Genomic DNA, 15,944 nt, shown 5'->3' on the forward strand with positions numbered 1-15,944 from the left:
TCTAAATGAAACTGCAGCCACCCCTGCCCTCCTCCCCAGGGCTGTGTGTCCCCCTGCTTCTCCACAGCACCCCATCATCTAACACACGAGACTTGCCCCTTGTTAATTCTCTGCCTTGATAGAATGTAACTGAACAGCAGCTCCACAAGCTCCCATGTTCCTCCCAGGTGTGTCACCAACATTGAGGACAACAGCTGGCACACAGTAGGGGCTTGACATATAAGGTGACAAATGTCATAAGAAAGTGCACAGTCCCTGAAAGAGTCCTAGGTGAAATTTACCTGTGTGTATACACACACACACACACATACACATATATATATATATAAAAGAGGGCTTTCCTGGTGGCTCAGAGGTTAAAGTGTTTGCCTGCAATGCGGGAGACCTGGGTTTGATCCCTGGGTTGGGAAGATCCCCTGGAGAAGGAAATGGCAACCCACTCCAGTATTCTTGCCTGGAGAATCCCATGGATGGAGGAGCCTGGTGGGCTACAGTCCATGGGGTCGCGAAAAGTCGGACAGGACTGAGCAACTTAACTAACTAACTATATATAGAGAGTGTTATCAGAATCAAAAACTTTCAAGCACAGGGAACTCTACTTAATACTCTGTAATGGCTTATATGGGAAAAGAGCCTTTAAAAAAAACAGGAATGGACACATGTATATATATAACTGATTCACTTTGCTGTACACCTGAAACTAACACAGTATTGAAAATCAACTCCAACAAAGATTTCTTAAAAATCTCAGAAACGTTCATGAATGTATATAGCAGACAATCCTGTCAGATACTATTCATTATTTTACCTGATTTTTAAGTCAACAATAGTGTTTAAGCCAATTCACATGAAAATTCAAACACAATTACCAATGGTGGCTGCTAAATACATTTTTTTAAATCCACGGAGTGTTTGAATGCAACATCTTGTCTTTAAGATGCCCAAGTACAGGGCTTTGGGGCTTGGGAAACCTGACCAGCATTCCTTGACCACCCTGGGATTAGGAATCCCTGCTGCTGAGAATTAAATCTGCTTGTGTCCCTAACTCTGCTCTCACTTCCAGTAGGTATTTCGAAGTTCCTCATACTACTAGTGAACACACAGCTCTTCAATCTTCTGCTTGGCTGAGTTAATTCACAGCTTGAATTTCAGAGGAACGCATCACAGATTACTCTGCCCCAGTATATGCTGCTTCCTTAAAGTGTTATCAATATTGCATGGGAAAACTAAACTTTATTAGATTTATAACTGAAAAATGAAGAGGCATCGTGAATCTCTGCCTTCAGTCAGTACGTTTTCCTTCCTAGCTCCCTTTTCTCCGTCCCAGGCAAATGAAACCGAAAGAAAGAGCAGTCAGATTTAGGCCTAGACCCAAATGTTAAAGATACATACCCATTTCTCACATTCCGGTAGAGAGGATTACCCCCTCCCCCGCCAAAGTATTTAACAAATTCCTGGATTGAGGATGAAGACTCTTTCAAACACACACCCAAAGCATTTCCCGCCGCGACCCCACCCCCACCCAGGGGAAGAAGGTCCCAGCGTCGGTGGACTGAAGTATCTCCCAGTCTTGCTCCCCACTCTGCCAGCTGCTCAAGCCTGGGAGCTTCCTTCTTAACACTCCCACCCCCGACTCCTTTCCTCACCCCACCTCACCCCCAACCCCCGCTTGGAGCAAGCATCAGCAAGTCGGGCAGGTTTCGTCAGGTACATTCGCTTCTCCGCCACACCTGCGCCCGCTGAGGTCCACACCACCTCTGCCTCCCCGATGATTGCAAAGGATTCCTAACGGGTTTTCCCAATTGCTGCAAACCCTGACTCCCTACCAAGCAGCCAGAAGGAGTCCTGTAAAATATACAACAGCAACCTATAATATAATTAGATTACATCACTTCCCTTATAATTAAATTACATCTGCTCAAACCTCCAGGAGCCCCATCGCAGTGAAAATACGCCCCAAGTTCCCCCCCACCCCGGGTTCTGCCAGTGGACAGCTGCCCCAGGCCCTGCGGTCCGCGGCCCCCGCCGCCCGGGACCCCGCGGGCAGAACTCCTGCTGCGGACTCCTGGGTGTCCCTGGGGTTTTCGGCCGAATCGTCACCTCCCCGGAACCCTTCCCAGGCCCCGCCGTGCGCCGCTCGTCCTCCCGGCGGTCACCGCCACATCCTGCGCGGACCCTCTTGCGCGCGAGTGACCGGCCAGCTGGCCGCTCCCCGGGAAAGCCCCGTTCCGCCGAGAGCGGCCGCCGGCCGCCCCAGCGTCCCTCGGGGAATGACCACCCGCCGGCCGCCACGCGGCGCCTGGAGGGCTTCTTGGAGGAGCGCGCCGACGGCTCTCCCTATCTTCCCCTCTAGGAGCGCACCTCTCGGGCGGGCTCTTCTCCGCTCGACTCCGCGCGTCCCTGTTCCGCGCCCCGGCCGCCTCCATCCCGACGCCACCGCGGCCCGCTTCCAGCCAGCCAGCCCCCTCAGGAGAGGCCCAGACCCGCAGAGCCTGTCACGGTTAAGAGCGCCGCCGGGACGGGGCGGGGGTGCGGGCGCCGGGGCCCGTGCGGATTGGCTGAGCCGTGCAGCTCCGGCCAATCCTCGCGCTGCAGCGGCGCTCCGCGGGGAGGCAGGGTCCCCGGTCGCGCGCGCCAAGCAGACGGGCTGGGGGCGGGGCTTCAAACGCGTCACCGGGGTGGTCATGTCGGCGGCGCGCGGGCGCGCGGGCGGGCGGCGCGCTAGGGTGAGGTGCTCCGCGGGGAGACGGGGCCCCGGGTCGCGCGCGCTGAGGAGACGGGCTAGGGGCGGGGCTTCAAGCGCGTCCCGGGGGCGTGGTCACGGCGGCGGCGCGCAAGGAGGAGGAGCCTGACCCGGGCCGGCGGGGCTTCGGTCGCGGGTCTAACTATGTCTGCTCGGCTGGAGCTGGATCCGCGGTCAGCCGAGGCCGGTAGGCCGCACCCTGCGCCTCCGCCGTGACCCGACCCTCTCCGCGGGTGACTTAGGGCTCGTCTCGCGAGGGTGGGTCTGAGGGGCTAGGAGAGACCGGAGGAACACCGCGCGGGGCGCGGGGCAGGGGATCTGGCGGGCCTAGGGAGCGGGGGCGCCGCCGGGCACGCGGGAGCGAGGGGAGGAGTAGCGCCGGTACCCGGACGGGAAGGCGCCCCGGCCGGCGGAACACGACCTGTTGGATGGGAGTGTCTAGCTTTCGTGCATCCCGCCGACCGCCGCCGACCGTAACGCGAGTCGGTTGCGAAAGCGGCGAGAGGGCGAGGATGCAGATTCCTGAATGCTAATGAGCCGCCCACCTTCTCTTACTCTTTTGGCAAGTTAACAGTTTCTGAGTTTGAGCGCCGAGCGTGTGCCAGGCGGTGTTCCAAGCGCCTTTCGTGTATTCACTAGTTTCGTCTTGGCATCACCTTTATCCAGTAGGTACCTGGCAGCTCCACCTTACACGCGACGACGTTCAGTTAGAGGAAAGGCCAGCATCTTGCCCACCTTCACACGGGGAAGAATGGGGCCAGTATTTGAACGCAGGGGTGCTTTGCCAAGAAATTGAATTTTAGTTGGAGTTTTTGTAGACTTGCTCAGTGTTATCTCTTAGGGTCCAGAAGTTGTCTTTTGCAGCTCAGCAAGCCTCTTTCTGGATTCTTTATTTCCTTTCATTCCTGCATGCAAACCGAGCTCATGTCTTGCCAAATGCAGTCTGGAGCAAAAGACACATGAAAATTTAAGAAGCAAATAGATATACAGAAGCTCAGGGCCAGTGAAAAGAAGAGGAAACAGAATGAAGAGTGTCAAGACCACAGGTTGTAGTTGAGAGGAAGTCTGAAGTGTCTACTGTACATAACACGCAGGAGATACTCATGGTTTTGTGAAAGGAATTTCAGGAGAGCAGTGGGGGAGGATGAGAGTGCAGTGCTGAGGAAGCAAGGAGACAGGAAAAGGTGGAGGATGTAGTCAGCTCTTAGAAGGTTGAGGAAGGAGGTAAGAAGGAGCACAGGATGACGGGACTTCAAGAAGGCAGCTAACAAGGAGGCTGAAGATGAAGAAGAGGTAAAAAGTCCTGGAGGCAGTGAGCAGTTAGGAGGTTAAGAGCAGAGGTGGGTGGGGAAGTTGACAGGTGGGGGGCAGGCTTCATTCTCTGTATGGAATGCTGTCAGGGTGGGAGCTGGATGGGCCAGGAACTACCCACAAGGGGACTGATCCAGCCCTCCTTGGACTAGTTAGGCAGCAGTTAGAGGTTTGTGGTTCTGGATGGATACATCGAAGGTAGTGGTGGAGCCTAGAGTTGAGAGTGCCCCACACTCAGGACCAGGGCCTCGACTCCACTCTTCCTAAAAGCGGTAGCAGCCACATGATTCCAAGTGGGCTGGTCACACACGCAGCAGACGCCTGCAGAGGGTAATTATGAAATCAGTGTCCAGTAAAGATCAAATAGTTGAGGAAATGCCATCCCCATGGCAGTGAAATAGTAAATGCAGCAAACAGCTCACACCTAAGGGGAAAAAGTCATAAAGCAGAGTAAGTCCTCAGAGAGGAAAGGTCTACAAGGAGTCAGTTCAGTTAGTTCAATCACTCAGTCATGTCCAACTCTTTGCGACCCTATGGACTGCAGCATGCCAAGCTTCCATGTCCATCACCAACTCCCAGAACTTACTCAAACTCATGTCCATCAAGTCGGTGATGCCATCCAACCATCTCATCCTCTGTTGTCCCCTTCAAGGAGTTAAGGAAACATCTTATTTCTTTAAAAAGGTAGTCATAAGAACAAGCAACAGTTAAAAAAAACAACTGGATGAAAGCTATAATAATTGAGATTTAGAAACTCAATAGGGGGGACTTCCTTGATGGTCCAGTGGTTAAGAATCCGCTTTGCAATGCAGGGGATGTGAGTTTGATCGCTGGTGGGGAAACTAAGATCCCACATGCAGTGGAGCCACTAAGGCCGAGCTCCGCAACTGCTGAGCCTGCGCGCCACAACAGGAGATCCTGCGTGCGGCAACACGATCTCGGACCGCAACTAAGACCTGACACACTCACAGAAATGAATAAAAATTTTAAAAAACAAAGTGTGAAAAAAAACACTCAGTAGAGTTGCCAGGGATAGGGAGTCAGACAAGCATGAACAGGCAGACCACAGAGAATGTTTAGAGCAGGAAAACCACTGTAAATGATACTATAGCAATAGATGCCTGTCATTATACGTTTGTGGTAACTCATATAATGTCAGACAGCAAGAGTGGACCCCAGTGTCAACTAGGGACTATGGATGACAATGATGTGTCCGTGTAGGTTCAGCGGTTGTTAACAAATGTCTTATATCTGTGTGTCGTCAGTAGTAGAGGAGGTAGACGTGTAGGGAACAGGGTGATAGGGGAACTCTGTTCCGCTCAATTTCTCTGGGAACCTTTAAAACTGCTCTGAAAAATAAAGTCAGTTTTTGAAAAAAATCAATAAATAGGCTGAATAGAACAGGCATAAAGAGTGAATTAATGTGTTAAATGCCCAAGCAGAGGAATTCTGTCAGATCATTGGTCAAAAACAGAGATGCAAAATATGAAAGGTGATTCTCAACCAGGAGTGATTTTTTCTTTCCTGCTGCTGCTGCTGCTAAGTCTCGTCAGTTGTGTCTGACTCTGTGCGACCCCATAGAAGGCAGCCCACCAGGCTCCGCCATCCCTGGGATTCTCCAAGCAAGAACCCTGGAATGGGTTGCCATTTCCCTCTCCAGTGTATGAAAGTGAAAAGTGAAAGTGAAGTCGCTCAGTCGTGTCCGACTCTTAGCGACTCCATGGACTGCAGCCTACCAGGCTCCTCTGTCCATGGGATTTTCCAGGCAGGAGTACTGGAGTGGGGTGCCATTGCCTTCTCTGTATTTTCCCTCTAGGGGACATTTAACAATGTCTAAAACGTTAGCTGTCCCCCATCACTGTGGTCGGTGCTTCTGGGACCTGTTAATAACTCGTAAGGCCATATATGCGTTAACCACCCCACAATGCACTGGACAGTCCACCTGGGAGCCACATCTGGCCTAAGCGTCAGCTTAGTGTTGAGGTTGAGAAACCCTGATGTGGTTCCATATTCCCACTTGATACCATGTCTGAGGACTCTGTTCAAAGTTCCTTGCAGTGTTCATCTACTGGCATGACTTTCAGCTTCTGTATGTATGAGAAACACCTTTATTTTGCCTTCACCTTTGATACCTTCCCCAGATACAGAATTCTTGCTTGAGATTTTTCTTTCAATAAAGTTTTTTTTTTCCTCCACTGTTTCCTTGCTCACATTTTTTCCAACGGGAAACATGTAACCACCCTTTTCTATGTTCCTTTATACAATATGTGTCTTTATTTCTTGACTGCTTTTACTATTTTGCTGTGGTACTGATTTTAAGCAATGTAGAATGTGATTTGGTGTTTTCCTCATGTTCTTGTGCTTTGAAGTTGTTGACCTGGTATCCGTGGGCTTGGCGCATTTATCAATTTGGAAATCTTTTAGTAATTAAATCTTCAAATAATTTTCTCTCTCCCCTGCTCCTTTGGGAACTCCAATTACAAGTTTATTGGGCTGCATGAAGTTTGCCCACAGCTCACCCAAGTTCTGAGTGTTTTCTCCTTAGATATACCGCCACCCACCGTTTTTCATTTTTTTATTGCTGTCTTCCAGTTCATAAATCTTTTCTGCAGCAATATGTAACCTGTCGTTAAGCCCATCCAGTAAAGTTTTCATCATGTCTGTTTTTCTTCCGAAAACTTAATTTGTGTCTTATATTTTCCACATCTCTACTTAACACCAGTAGTCTTTTCTTTATCATCTTGAGTTATTTTAACGCTCTGATCTATTAATGCTATCATATTTGATAGGCTCTGTTTCTATAGACTGATTTTTTTCTCCCCTCTGACCATGGCTGTTATTTACTTGCTTCTTGCATACCTTGAAGTTTTGTGTTGAATACTAGGCATTGTAAATTTTACCTTCTTGGGTGCTGGGTGTATAGCTTACGTAAAAATCTTACTGGGACCCTTATAGGTTTACATGCAGTTGTAAAAATGATACAAAGTCCTTTACTCAGTTTTCCACAATGGTAACATCTCCCTAAACCATAGTAATCCACCCTGCAAATCTTTGCCTTTTAGTGAATTAGACCATTTACATATAATTATTAAATGGCAATAAATCTTAAATCTACCATTATTTATTTTCTATTTGTTTCATCTGGTTCTCAACTCTTTCTCTTTGCTTGTCTTCCTGTGGATAATGTGAACATTTTCCAGTATTACACCTTCATTTCTTCATAATGTTTAAAAACAGATATGATCCATATACCATAAAATTAACCTTTTAAAGTGTATGGTATTCATAGGTTCTGCAACTAAGTACATCTAATCCCAGCACATTTTCATCACCCCCGACAAGAAACACTGCACTTATTAGCAGTCAATCTCCACTTCCTCTTCCCCACAGCCCTAGCAACAACCAGCTACTTTCTGTCTCTATAGATTTGCCCTGTCTCGGTATTTTATATAAATGGAATCATAAAGCATGTGGCCTTTTGTGTCTAGCTTCTTTCAGTTTGGGTACTGTTTTCAAGGTTTCAGCCCATGTTGTAGCATGTATCAGTAATTCCTTTTCGTTGGTGTTCACTGTTCCTTTGCCTGGCTATTCCGTATTTGGTGTTCCCATCCATCGCTCGATGGGCATCTGCACTGTGTCCAGTTTTGACTGTGATAAATGGTTGCAGTGCACGGGCTTCCTCTAGTTGCTGTGCTCAAGCTCTGCAGCCTGCAGGCTCAGCGGTTGCCTTACAGGCTGTGTTGCTCCTTGGCATGTGGGATCTTAGTTCCCCAACCTGGGATCGAACCTGAGACCCCTGCATTGACAGGCACATTCTTCACCACTGGGCCACCAGGGAAGTCAGTGTGGTTCCTGTATATTTAAACTGAAGAACTTCCAGAATGTTTTTACAAGGAGCTGCCCCATTTGCCATTCTCATCAGCAGTGTATGAAGATTCCGATTTCTCAACATCCCCAGCAACATCTGAGGTCTGTTTTTTAAATTTTATTTTAGCTGTCCTCATGGGTGTGAAGTGGCCCTGATTTGCATCTCCCTAATGACTGAGACACTGATTTATGGTAAGGAATGTATTTTTGACCTTTGTTCCTGTTCCTGGCACAGAGAGGTCAATCCATCTTAGCCACACGGACGAGTCCCCTCTGCCATGTTGTCCTCTCTACAGATGACTTTTGTCTCTTTGTTGTCCTTTCCTGGAGAGTTAACCAAGTCTGCCTCCACATCACTGATCACTGATCCATTTCCCCACATTGGCCTGCCCTGTGCTGTTGTGCATTTATTATTACTTTTTGCCTGCGCTGGGTCTTCACTGCTGCACGTGGGCTTGCTCTAGCTGAGTGAGCGGACGCTGCTCTGTGGCAGTGTGCAGGCTTCTCCCTGCAGTGGCTCCTCTTGTGGAGCGCTGGCTCTAGGTGTGCGAGCCTCAGTAGCTGTGGTGCATGGGCTCAGTAGCTGTGGTTTGCGGGCCCTGGATCACTGGCTCGGTATTGGTGGGGCAAGGGTTGAGTTGCTCGGCTGCATGTAGACGATTCCCAGATCGGAGGTTGAACCCGTGTCCCCTGCAGTGACAAGTGGATTCTTAACCGCTAGGCCGCCTTAGGACTTTTTCATGTGGGGTCAAAGGTGCCATTTACTGCATTTTCCTAAGCAGGTGGATTTTTTTGCCCCCTGGAAAAGTTTCTTTAAATCCTACACTTGGTTCCCAGTACCATGTTTATCCCAAGTCTGCTGGATATTATTCCTTCTTTCTCAGCAGGATTTTTCCAGAGGCCCATTTACTCAAGCAGAGCCAACTGTTGAGACGCAGCACCTGTCACTGAAGGGTGGGGGTCTGTTGGCTCGGGTGGCCTGGGCTGGCCGGCATTTCCCACCCCCAGGCAGGTGCCTGTCCTGAGCAGGCTTGCCTCTGGCGGACTCATGCTCTCAAGCTCCTGCTGCACCTACCTACCGTCAATCATCACATGGTAAGAACTGCCTCAGTCACGCCTGCAGCGAAGATGAGGCCCTGTGCTCCAGGAGCTGACCGATGCCTGGACAAGCAGAAATAGACACACGGGCAGGTGCAGACCTCCCCTGGTGCTTCTGGAAGCCTGGGCGAGGTGAGCACACTGCAAGACTGTCCACCAGCCTGTGAGACCGGCCAGCCACACAGGGGCACCACCTGAACTGAATCCAGAAGGAAGCCCCAGGAGGGACGCTGACGCTGGGGGTGGGACGGGCCTCCCCAGGGCAGGAAAGCCAGGGTCCTGGGTGCAGCAGCAGGCAGAAAGATGGGCCCAGCTGCCTCGGACTCTGGATGCCAGGCTGGTGCCTCCTCTGGAGGCGCGGGAAGGCTGTAGGAAGCCCCGGTGGCCACGCGTTGGGAGGGTGTGGGGCCGCTGCCCTGTGTCTGCTCCGGTCTCAGCGGGTGTGTGGCAGCTCCCCGCCCCCGCCCCCGGCCGCTGTTCTGTGGGGACTGCGTCTGTGTCACACCCTGGTCACTGGTCCCGCCACACACGTGGCAGTGACACTGTGCTCACCCAGGACACAGGCGTCATTTCTCAGACTCTTGAGGCTGAAGCGTGTAGGAGCAGGAAGCAAGGCTGTTTCTCCCAAGCGCTGCACCCAGCTCGTGGCACCCACCCTCATCCAGGTGAGGGGACGGGAGGACGCAGATGAACAGGGTTACTGACGCTGGAGTAAATTCTATTTTTCTTTGGCTCACTGGGCCCCAGCTGCAGTGCATGGGATCTCTGATCTTCATTGCGGCGTGCAGGACCTTTAGTTGCAGCATGTGGGATCTAGTTCCCTGAGCAGGGATCTAACCCAGGCCCCCTGAACTGGGAGCGTGGAGTTGTCATTACTGGAGCACCAAGGAAGTCCCAGAATACATTTCAGAAAGAGCTGTCGGATAACGAATGATTTAAGCAAAATGATCTTTCACCATCGAGCACCATGCGTGGCCTCTGGAACGACTGCAGGGCCTCCCTGGGGTCACGCAGGGGCGAGCATCCCGGGCCGTGAGCTGTGGGGATGCCAACCCTCTCCCCAGGCCCCCGACCACCATCTGGCCTGGTCTGCAGAGCACAGGCCTGTCCATAGTCTCTCCTCCAGCACTGGGAACTCTTGCAAAACCAATGATTTAACTGCCCGTAAGTTTAAAAAAGACAAAAAACCAAAACACCAGTGAATTTACCAGAAGAACTCTGGCCCAGTGTGACTGGTGATCAAAGTGAAAAAGCCCTAAGATGGATTTTTAAAAAGAGATGATAATTCAGTTCTTTATACAGCTTGACACGAGGAAACAGATATCCTTAACAGTGCAAGGTCCCCAAATGCCTCCATCTCTGGGTTTCTTGAAGAACATTTGCCCAACCATGATTCTTTCGGTAAGTCACTTTGGTAACCTGGGGAACCCCAGGGCATGAGCGAGAACTCCAGCAGGAGATGTGGATTCCTCTGAACTGGCCCCTCCAATCTGCTGGATTTGTTTGAGGCAGGGCTGTAGGAGCAGGGAAGGAGAGGTGAGACTGGTTTCCCCATTTCCCAAGTTCTTCAGCAAAGGAAAAGGCAAACATTATTTTACTATGTAGCAATAGCATTTTACTACACACACTTTATGAACTTGTAGCAAACCTGACTTTCCAAGATTAAACATTTTTAAGTGGATGGAAGTGAAATGACCCTGGAACAGACTGTACCAGCCGTGAAAGGATCTTGTTAAAGCTGCAGTTGTTGGTTAACGCCTTGTTGGACTTCTTATATGGAAAAAGTTCTGCTTGACTTGATCATCCCAGCAAAAGATCCCATGGCAACCGGAATTTTTTTCCCACAGCAGTTCAAGAAAGAAAGAAGGGTGGGGTAACAGAGCAGCCCAGGCTTGTCCCCTGAAGACACGTGACACATCATGGTGGTCACCACCACCTGGGAGTTTGGCCTCTGAGAGAATTTTGCTAAGCTTCAGAGTCCAGCAAGTCGGTTCAATCTGTTTCTGGTGCCTCTGCCACCAGATGTCCTGAGAGCAGACTTGGGACTCTGCTGAGACTGGCCTGGCTGCGGCCACACCGTAGGGAAGGCCTGCTCCCTCCTGGAACCGTGACATCTTCCTGTGAGTCCCCAGGAATGGAACAAGGGCAGAGGAAAATATGCATGGAACACTGAGACTGGCAAATATGAAGGGACGCGTTCCTTTCAAAGACGACATTCAAAGTGTTAGCTACTGCAAATAGTCTGAATAGCACAGAGTCTTCCCACAAATCTCGTACTGCAGACTTCTCCCGCATGTGCACCACCCAGCTTAGTCTGAGTGCCAGAGGTCAGACAGGCAGGCCTCTGGGGCTTTCAGGGCTTAGAGAGAAGGGCAGGTAAAGCAGGGCATCTCGTGAAGTTACCCAAGATCCTGCTCCCTGAGGCTGGCATTGGGCAACACAGACACAGCAGCTGAAAAGCACACCAGGACCCGACGTCCCGGGCTGCAGGGAGAGACACGGCCAGGAGGTCAGTGCTCAGCACCTGAGTAACACTGGCCCTGGCTCCCCCCAGAGGCAGCATGCAGGCGGTCTGTCCGAGGGAAGGGAAGAGGGGATATGCGAGCTTCTCCTGATGCCAGGGCTACCCTGGAGCCATCTCCACGTAGTGTGCCTGAAAACCACGCAGCTGATGCGTGCGATTCTAAGCAGCAGCGGCATGGGGACACAGCACCACCCCAGCTGGCTCCAGGGCCGTTGGGGTACCCAGAGGCCCAGCAGCCCCACCCCTGGCAGATCAGACATCACCAACTGTCCTGGGTTGGCAGGCACAGGCACCACGGGCAGAAATGTTACTGTGGCTTAAGAGTGCGAAAAGACCCCAAGAAGCCAAAGTCCCAGAGGTCAGTGCCCCACAGGCACCAAAAGCTGCTGCGGGGCCCGCTGGGCAGGCACCCAAGACGGCACCACGGGCCATGGGCCAAGCTGGGTGAGCTCCTTAACAAGATAGGGTGGGGTTGGGGGCAGGATGCCTCTGAGGGAGGGCCACCGGACAGAAAGGTATGATCCAGAATGTGGGAGTGTCACTTTTGAACTGCTTGACTCCTGATGAGCAGAGACCTGTGTGTGAGATCAGAACCGACAGGGAGCCTTATCCCTTTCACTCTGTCCAGCAAGCAGTCTTTGCCCTGCATTACCCATGTTTCATTTCTTCCACCTCCATCTGCACTACTGGGCGGGCTGCCTGGACAGCTATGGGGTGTGACCTAGGGGGTTGGGCGGGAGCTGGCAGGGAGCAGTGTGCCCCAGGGCATGTGGACTGCCGGCTACTGCTCTCCTGACCCACCTAGCAGAGGGGAGTTCCCGTGATACTTTGACACTGGGTTCCAGTTAGAAGTATGTGACTGGGGTCCCTCTACCAGGACGCTTGTCCTGACAGGCCTGGTCAGAGATGCCAACCCCCCCACCCTCTGCTCCGTGCACCAGACACAGCGGCCTAGCAGCTGGGTCACCCTCCTGTCTAATGAGCAGGGTTCCTAATGACCAGTGGGAAGTGTGGCCCCAATTCCTTCCTGGACAGACTGATCTCATAATCAGAGACAATGCTATCAACTAAGAGGAACCAACCAGACCGTGCACATGGCAGACGGGGCAGTCCAGAGGCCTGAGGAAGCTGTCAGTTAAACTTGAGCGTGTCAGCAGGCAGCAGAGGACTATTTGATTCCAGCTGTTCCGATGTCTAAGGCCAGAGTAAACCCACTCACCTCTTTTCCCTGTTCTTACTCCAAGGTGTGCCACCTCTGACTCCTGGCCCGCCAAGGGTTAGGAGAACCGTCCCGGAGACCCAGGGGCCTGGGAGCACGGGAATACCCCCAAATCCCACCAATACCTCAGAGGGCCACAGGTGCAGTGTCAGGGCCTCAGGCTGCTGCCTGAGGTCTCCCTCCCCGCCCCAGAACATAAGGCTCCCTGCACACTGGCTCACAGGCGTGTCACCACACAGGAGCACCAAGCCCCCAGGCGGGCTGGGCTGCAGCCAGGGTCCTCCAGGCAGCACACGACCTTGCTTTTCTTTTAAATCTTCCAGATCTACCTGCAAGGGCTCCCGAAGCTTCTTTGCCCCATCTGGACCTGGAAACGGGCTGATTTTTTAAAACCAAGATTCTTGGCATATTTGGACACAATGAATACTGTGCCTTTCATATTTTCTTTGTATTTCTCCATAGTTGCTTGACCCAACATCTGTCTGCTCTATACAATGAAAATACAAACTAAATGAGAATAGAAAAAAATAATTAAAGCATTAAATTGTACAAATTACAAATCTGTTCCAAAATATACTTACATTAAATAAAATACGCATTTCAGTTAAGAGATCTACAGTGAATGACTCTGCATTCTGGGAAGCTTCACGACACCTAGGCAGGGCCGACATTCGTGGGAGGAGCTAAGAGACTTCGCACCAATCACAGTCTGTTTGTAGCGGGTTTCTGACGGCCAATCTGCGGGCTACACTGAGCGTCAGCATCACCTGCGCGGGACTGACGGGGGAGGGGAGAAGCAGCTCTAGCCTCGACGCTGAGTTCATTCTCATCAACAGCCTATACAGTACAGTTTCAAAAAAGTAAACATGTTAAGGGAAGCAGACAACTCTTTAGAACCCCAGACACATTTTCTGGCTGTATTTATGTGGAACTCTCCGGCTACAATGGGCGGTCGTGAAGAGGTTCTTCCTCAGGACAACACGGTCACAGGACCCGGACGAGCCGACGGGACTGAGGGGAGCCGAGGATCGGGGAGAGGCTCCTCTGGTTGCGGGTGGAGCCCATCTTTTCACGCACAGTCCGCGGCCCTGCAGTCCTCTCCCCGTATCATCTGGCATAGCGCTTAATGTAGTCCTCCACTTTATTCCGGAAGTCCTCCTGCGGGGCGGGGATCAGGGCCATGAGTCATGGGGGAGCGACTCTCTGGGAACAAGTGAGGCTCCCCCGAGCCAAGGGCCCCCGTGAACTCTGGGGAGTGTGTGGAGGGCCCAGCCTCATCCCCAGTAGCCAAGGGGCAGGGTGCGCAGAGACCCACGGGCAGAGTGCTGCCTCCCTGCCACTCGGGGTGCCGGGGTGGGGATGCCAACACACTCTGGGCATAAGGGAACAGAAGACCCTTAATTCTGCAGATGGGAGAAATGCCCAGTGCGGTCAAGGTCCCCACGTTGGTCAGGCCAGTGCTCTGGACTGCAAACGGGTCCCGGCTGCTGCTCTCGGAAAGGTTCTGTGTCCAGATCCGCCTTCCCGGGATCCTGCTACCTACGACCCAGGTGCAGCAGGCCATCAAGGTGCCCACCCTGCCCGAGAGGAAAGGGGGGCTTGAACAGAACCGCCTCCTTGGGCAACAAGCAAAAGCTACCCGGGACCTGACTGATCCCTCAGGTGTAAAAAGGCCATATGGACGCATGCCCCTCCCAGGCCAGCACGAGCAGGAAAGCCACCTCCCATCTGAGCCAATGCCCCAAGTGTGTCCCTCGGTGTTTCCTCTCCAAGGTTAGGATCAGAATTCCTTGGCCTTGCAGGACTGGGAAGGGCCCCGGGACTGTCTGAGCCACAAGAGTACTTGGAGCTCGTCCACCTCAGAAGGCCTGTCCGCGTTTGTTGGCGCAGCGTGTGAGCTGAAGGTGGGTTCCCAGCCCCCCTCCTCCCCGCACTGCTGCCCACAGGGTGCCGCCCTTCACCCGCATCCAGGAACACACACAGCCCAGGGCCTGACGTGCGCCCTCTACTGGTGACCGGGAGGCCCCTGCAGGGGCCCCTAGGGAGGGCGTGGGCAGAACCTCACTGAATTCACTCTGCCGGTGGGGGCGGGCTCTGGGCTGAGGAAGGGGAGAGCTGTGACCGCCACCAGCTGGCCCAGGGCTGCGCACGGAGCCCCTCACCAGCCCCCTGCCCACAGCCAACACGGGCTGCACAGAAGCCCTGGCCGCCTTCAGCAAAATTCACAAGGCCCACGTCCACAGCACCCGGAAGCCCACAGTACCATCTGCTCCTGGGGCCAAAGCTCTCGGGGTGGAGTGACGATCCCACGGGGAGCCCCGCCCTCAGTGTGACCCCGGGAGCACAGGTGGTGTCCACGCCCCTCCAGGTGAGCAGTCCTCCCCAACAGGCCCTGCAGCCCCCCTAGCTCCTCTGAGGCTGCCTGAGAAGGCCAGCAACTCCGGGCTGAAGTCCCGAGCTCTGTCCCCTCCTGGCAGGTCTTCTCCCTTCTTGGTGGCCCTGCTTCCTCACAGCAAATGAGGGACAAGGTGAGCCCCTCCCGTGTGGAGCTGTGGGCAGAACGAATGGGTCCTGGGGCAGGCGGGACAGAGCCTGCGGTATGAGGGCTGGGGGCCGCCTCCATCCTTCTGCCTGCATTCTTCACTGTCACGGGGTGAAGCAAGAATTGCCTGTCGTCACTCACTCACTCTGAACTCCGCTAGGAAATCACACCTTATAGGAACACCCGTCTCACCTGGGGTCACTTTCCTGAGACCACGCACATTGATTATAACATAACAATTATAAATGCTTTAAGCTCCAACCCTGGGTTCCACCATTCTCAATTTCATCTTTATCTACTCAAGGGGCAGTAATTCTCTTTTTAGGCTTCCCAGGTGGCACCAGGTAAAGAATCCGCCTGCCAATGCAGGAGATTCGGGTTTGATCTCTGGGTCGGGAAGATCCCCTGGAGAAGGAAATGGCAACCCACACAGTATTCTTTCCTGGAGAATCCCGTGGACAGGAGCCTGGAGGGCTACAGTCCATGGGGTCACAAAGAGTCAGCTACAACTGATAAACACATCAACCTAGAATGTTCTGTGAATAGCTTACCTTGTCTCGCAAATGATGTTCCGCAGCTTCAATATTCAGTGGATCATCAAAATTCAACAGATCCTTAAAAAGAAAGAGTAAACAGTGGA

At 52.5% G+C, this 15,944-nt stretch overlaps 2 protein-coding genes and 1 long non-coding RNA gene across 12 annotated transcripts in view; 1 reads left to right on the forward strand and 2 right to left on the reverse strand.

The window, feature by feature from the left end:
- Positions 1-2,701, reverse strand: part of SCLY (selenocysteine lyase) — a 30,592-nt gene extending 27,891 nt beyond the window's left edge. For 2 of the 3 annotated variants that reach the window (XM_086375720.1, XM_086375710.1), the window contains exon 1: positions 2,362-2,477. In XM_086375720.1, the coding sequence (XP_086231846.1) occupies positions 2,362-2,426 (65 nt within the window). In that variant the 5' untranslated portion in view covers positions 2,427-2,477. Of the gene's footprint in view, positions 1-2,361 lie in introns of all 3 variants that reach the window. The other variant, XM_086375701.1, reaches the window with a different exon arrangement.
- A 132-nt stretch (positions 2,702-2,833) lies between these two features.
- On the forward strand, positions 2,834-13,370 carry LOC147374865 (uncharacterized). 3 transcript variants are annotated; one of them, XR_015154746.1, is made up of 4 exons: positions 2,844-3,001; positions 8,049-8,113; positions 8,806-9,151; positions 13,086-13,370. It is a non-coding gene; the product is annotated as an uncharacterized LOC147374865 (long non-coding RNA). The 3 variants fall into 3 exon arrangements; XR_015154747.1 differs by having other exon boundaries at positions 2,856-3,001; positions 8,809-9,151; XR_015154748.1 differs by lacking the exon at positions 8,806-9,151 and having other exon boundaries at positions 2,834-3,001.
- UBE2F (ubiquitin conjugating enzyme E2 F (putative)) overlaps positions 13,187-15,944 on the reverse strand; it is a 45,796-nt gene continuing 43,038 nt past the window's right edge. For all 6 annotated transcript variants that reach the window (XM_086375745.1, XM_086375728.1, XM_086375737.1 and 3 more), the window contains 2 exons: positions 15,856-15,918; positions 13,187-13,920 (listed from right to left, as the gene is read on the reverse strand). In XM_086375745.1, coding sequence (XP_086231871.1) covers positions 13,870-13,920; positions 15,856-15,918 — 114 coding nt within the window. In that variant the 3' untranslated portion in view covers positions 13,187-13,869. The remainder of the gene's footprint in view (positions 13,921-15,855; positions 15,919-15,944) is intronic.

The sequence above is a fragment of the Bos grunniens genome, chromosome 3 (assembly GCF_055505025.1).
Source record: "Bos grunniens cultivar Pamir isolate PY7600 chromosome 3, Bosgru_T2T1.0, whole genome shotgun sequence".
Lineage (NCBI taxonomy): Eukaryota > Metazoa > Chordata > Mammalia > Artiodactyla > Bovidae > Bos > Bos grunniens.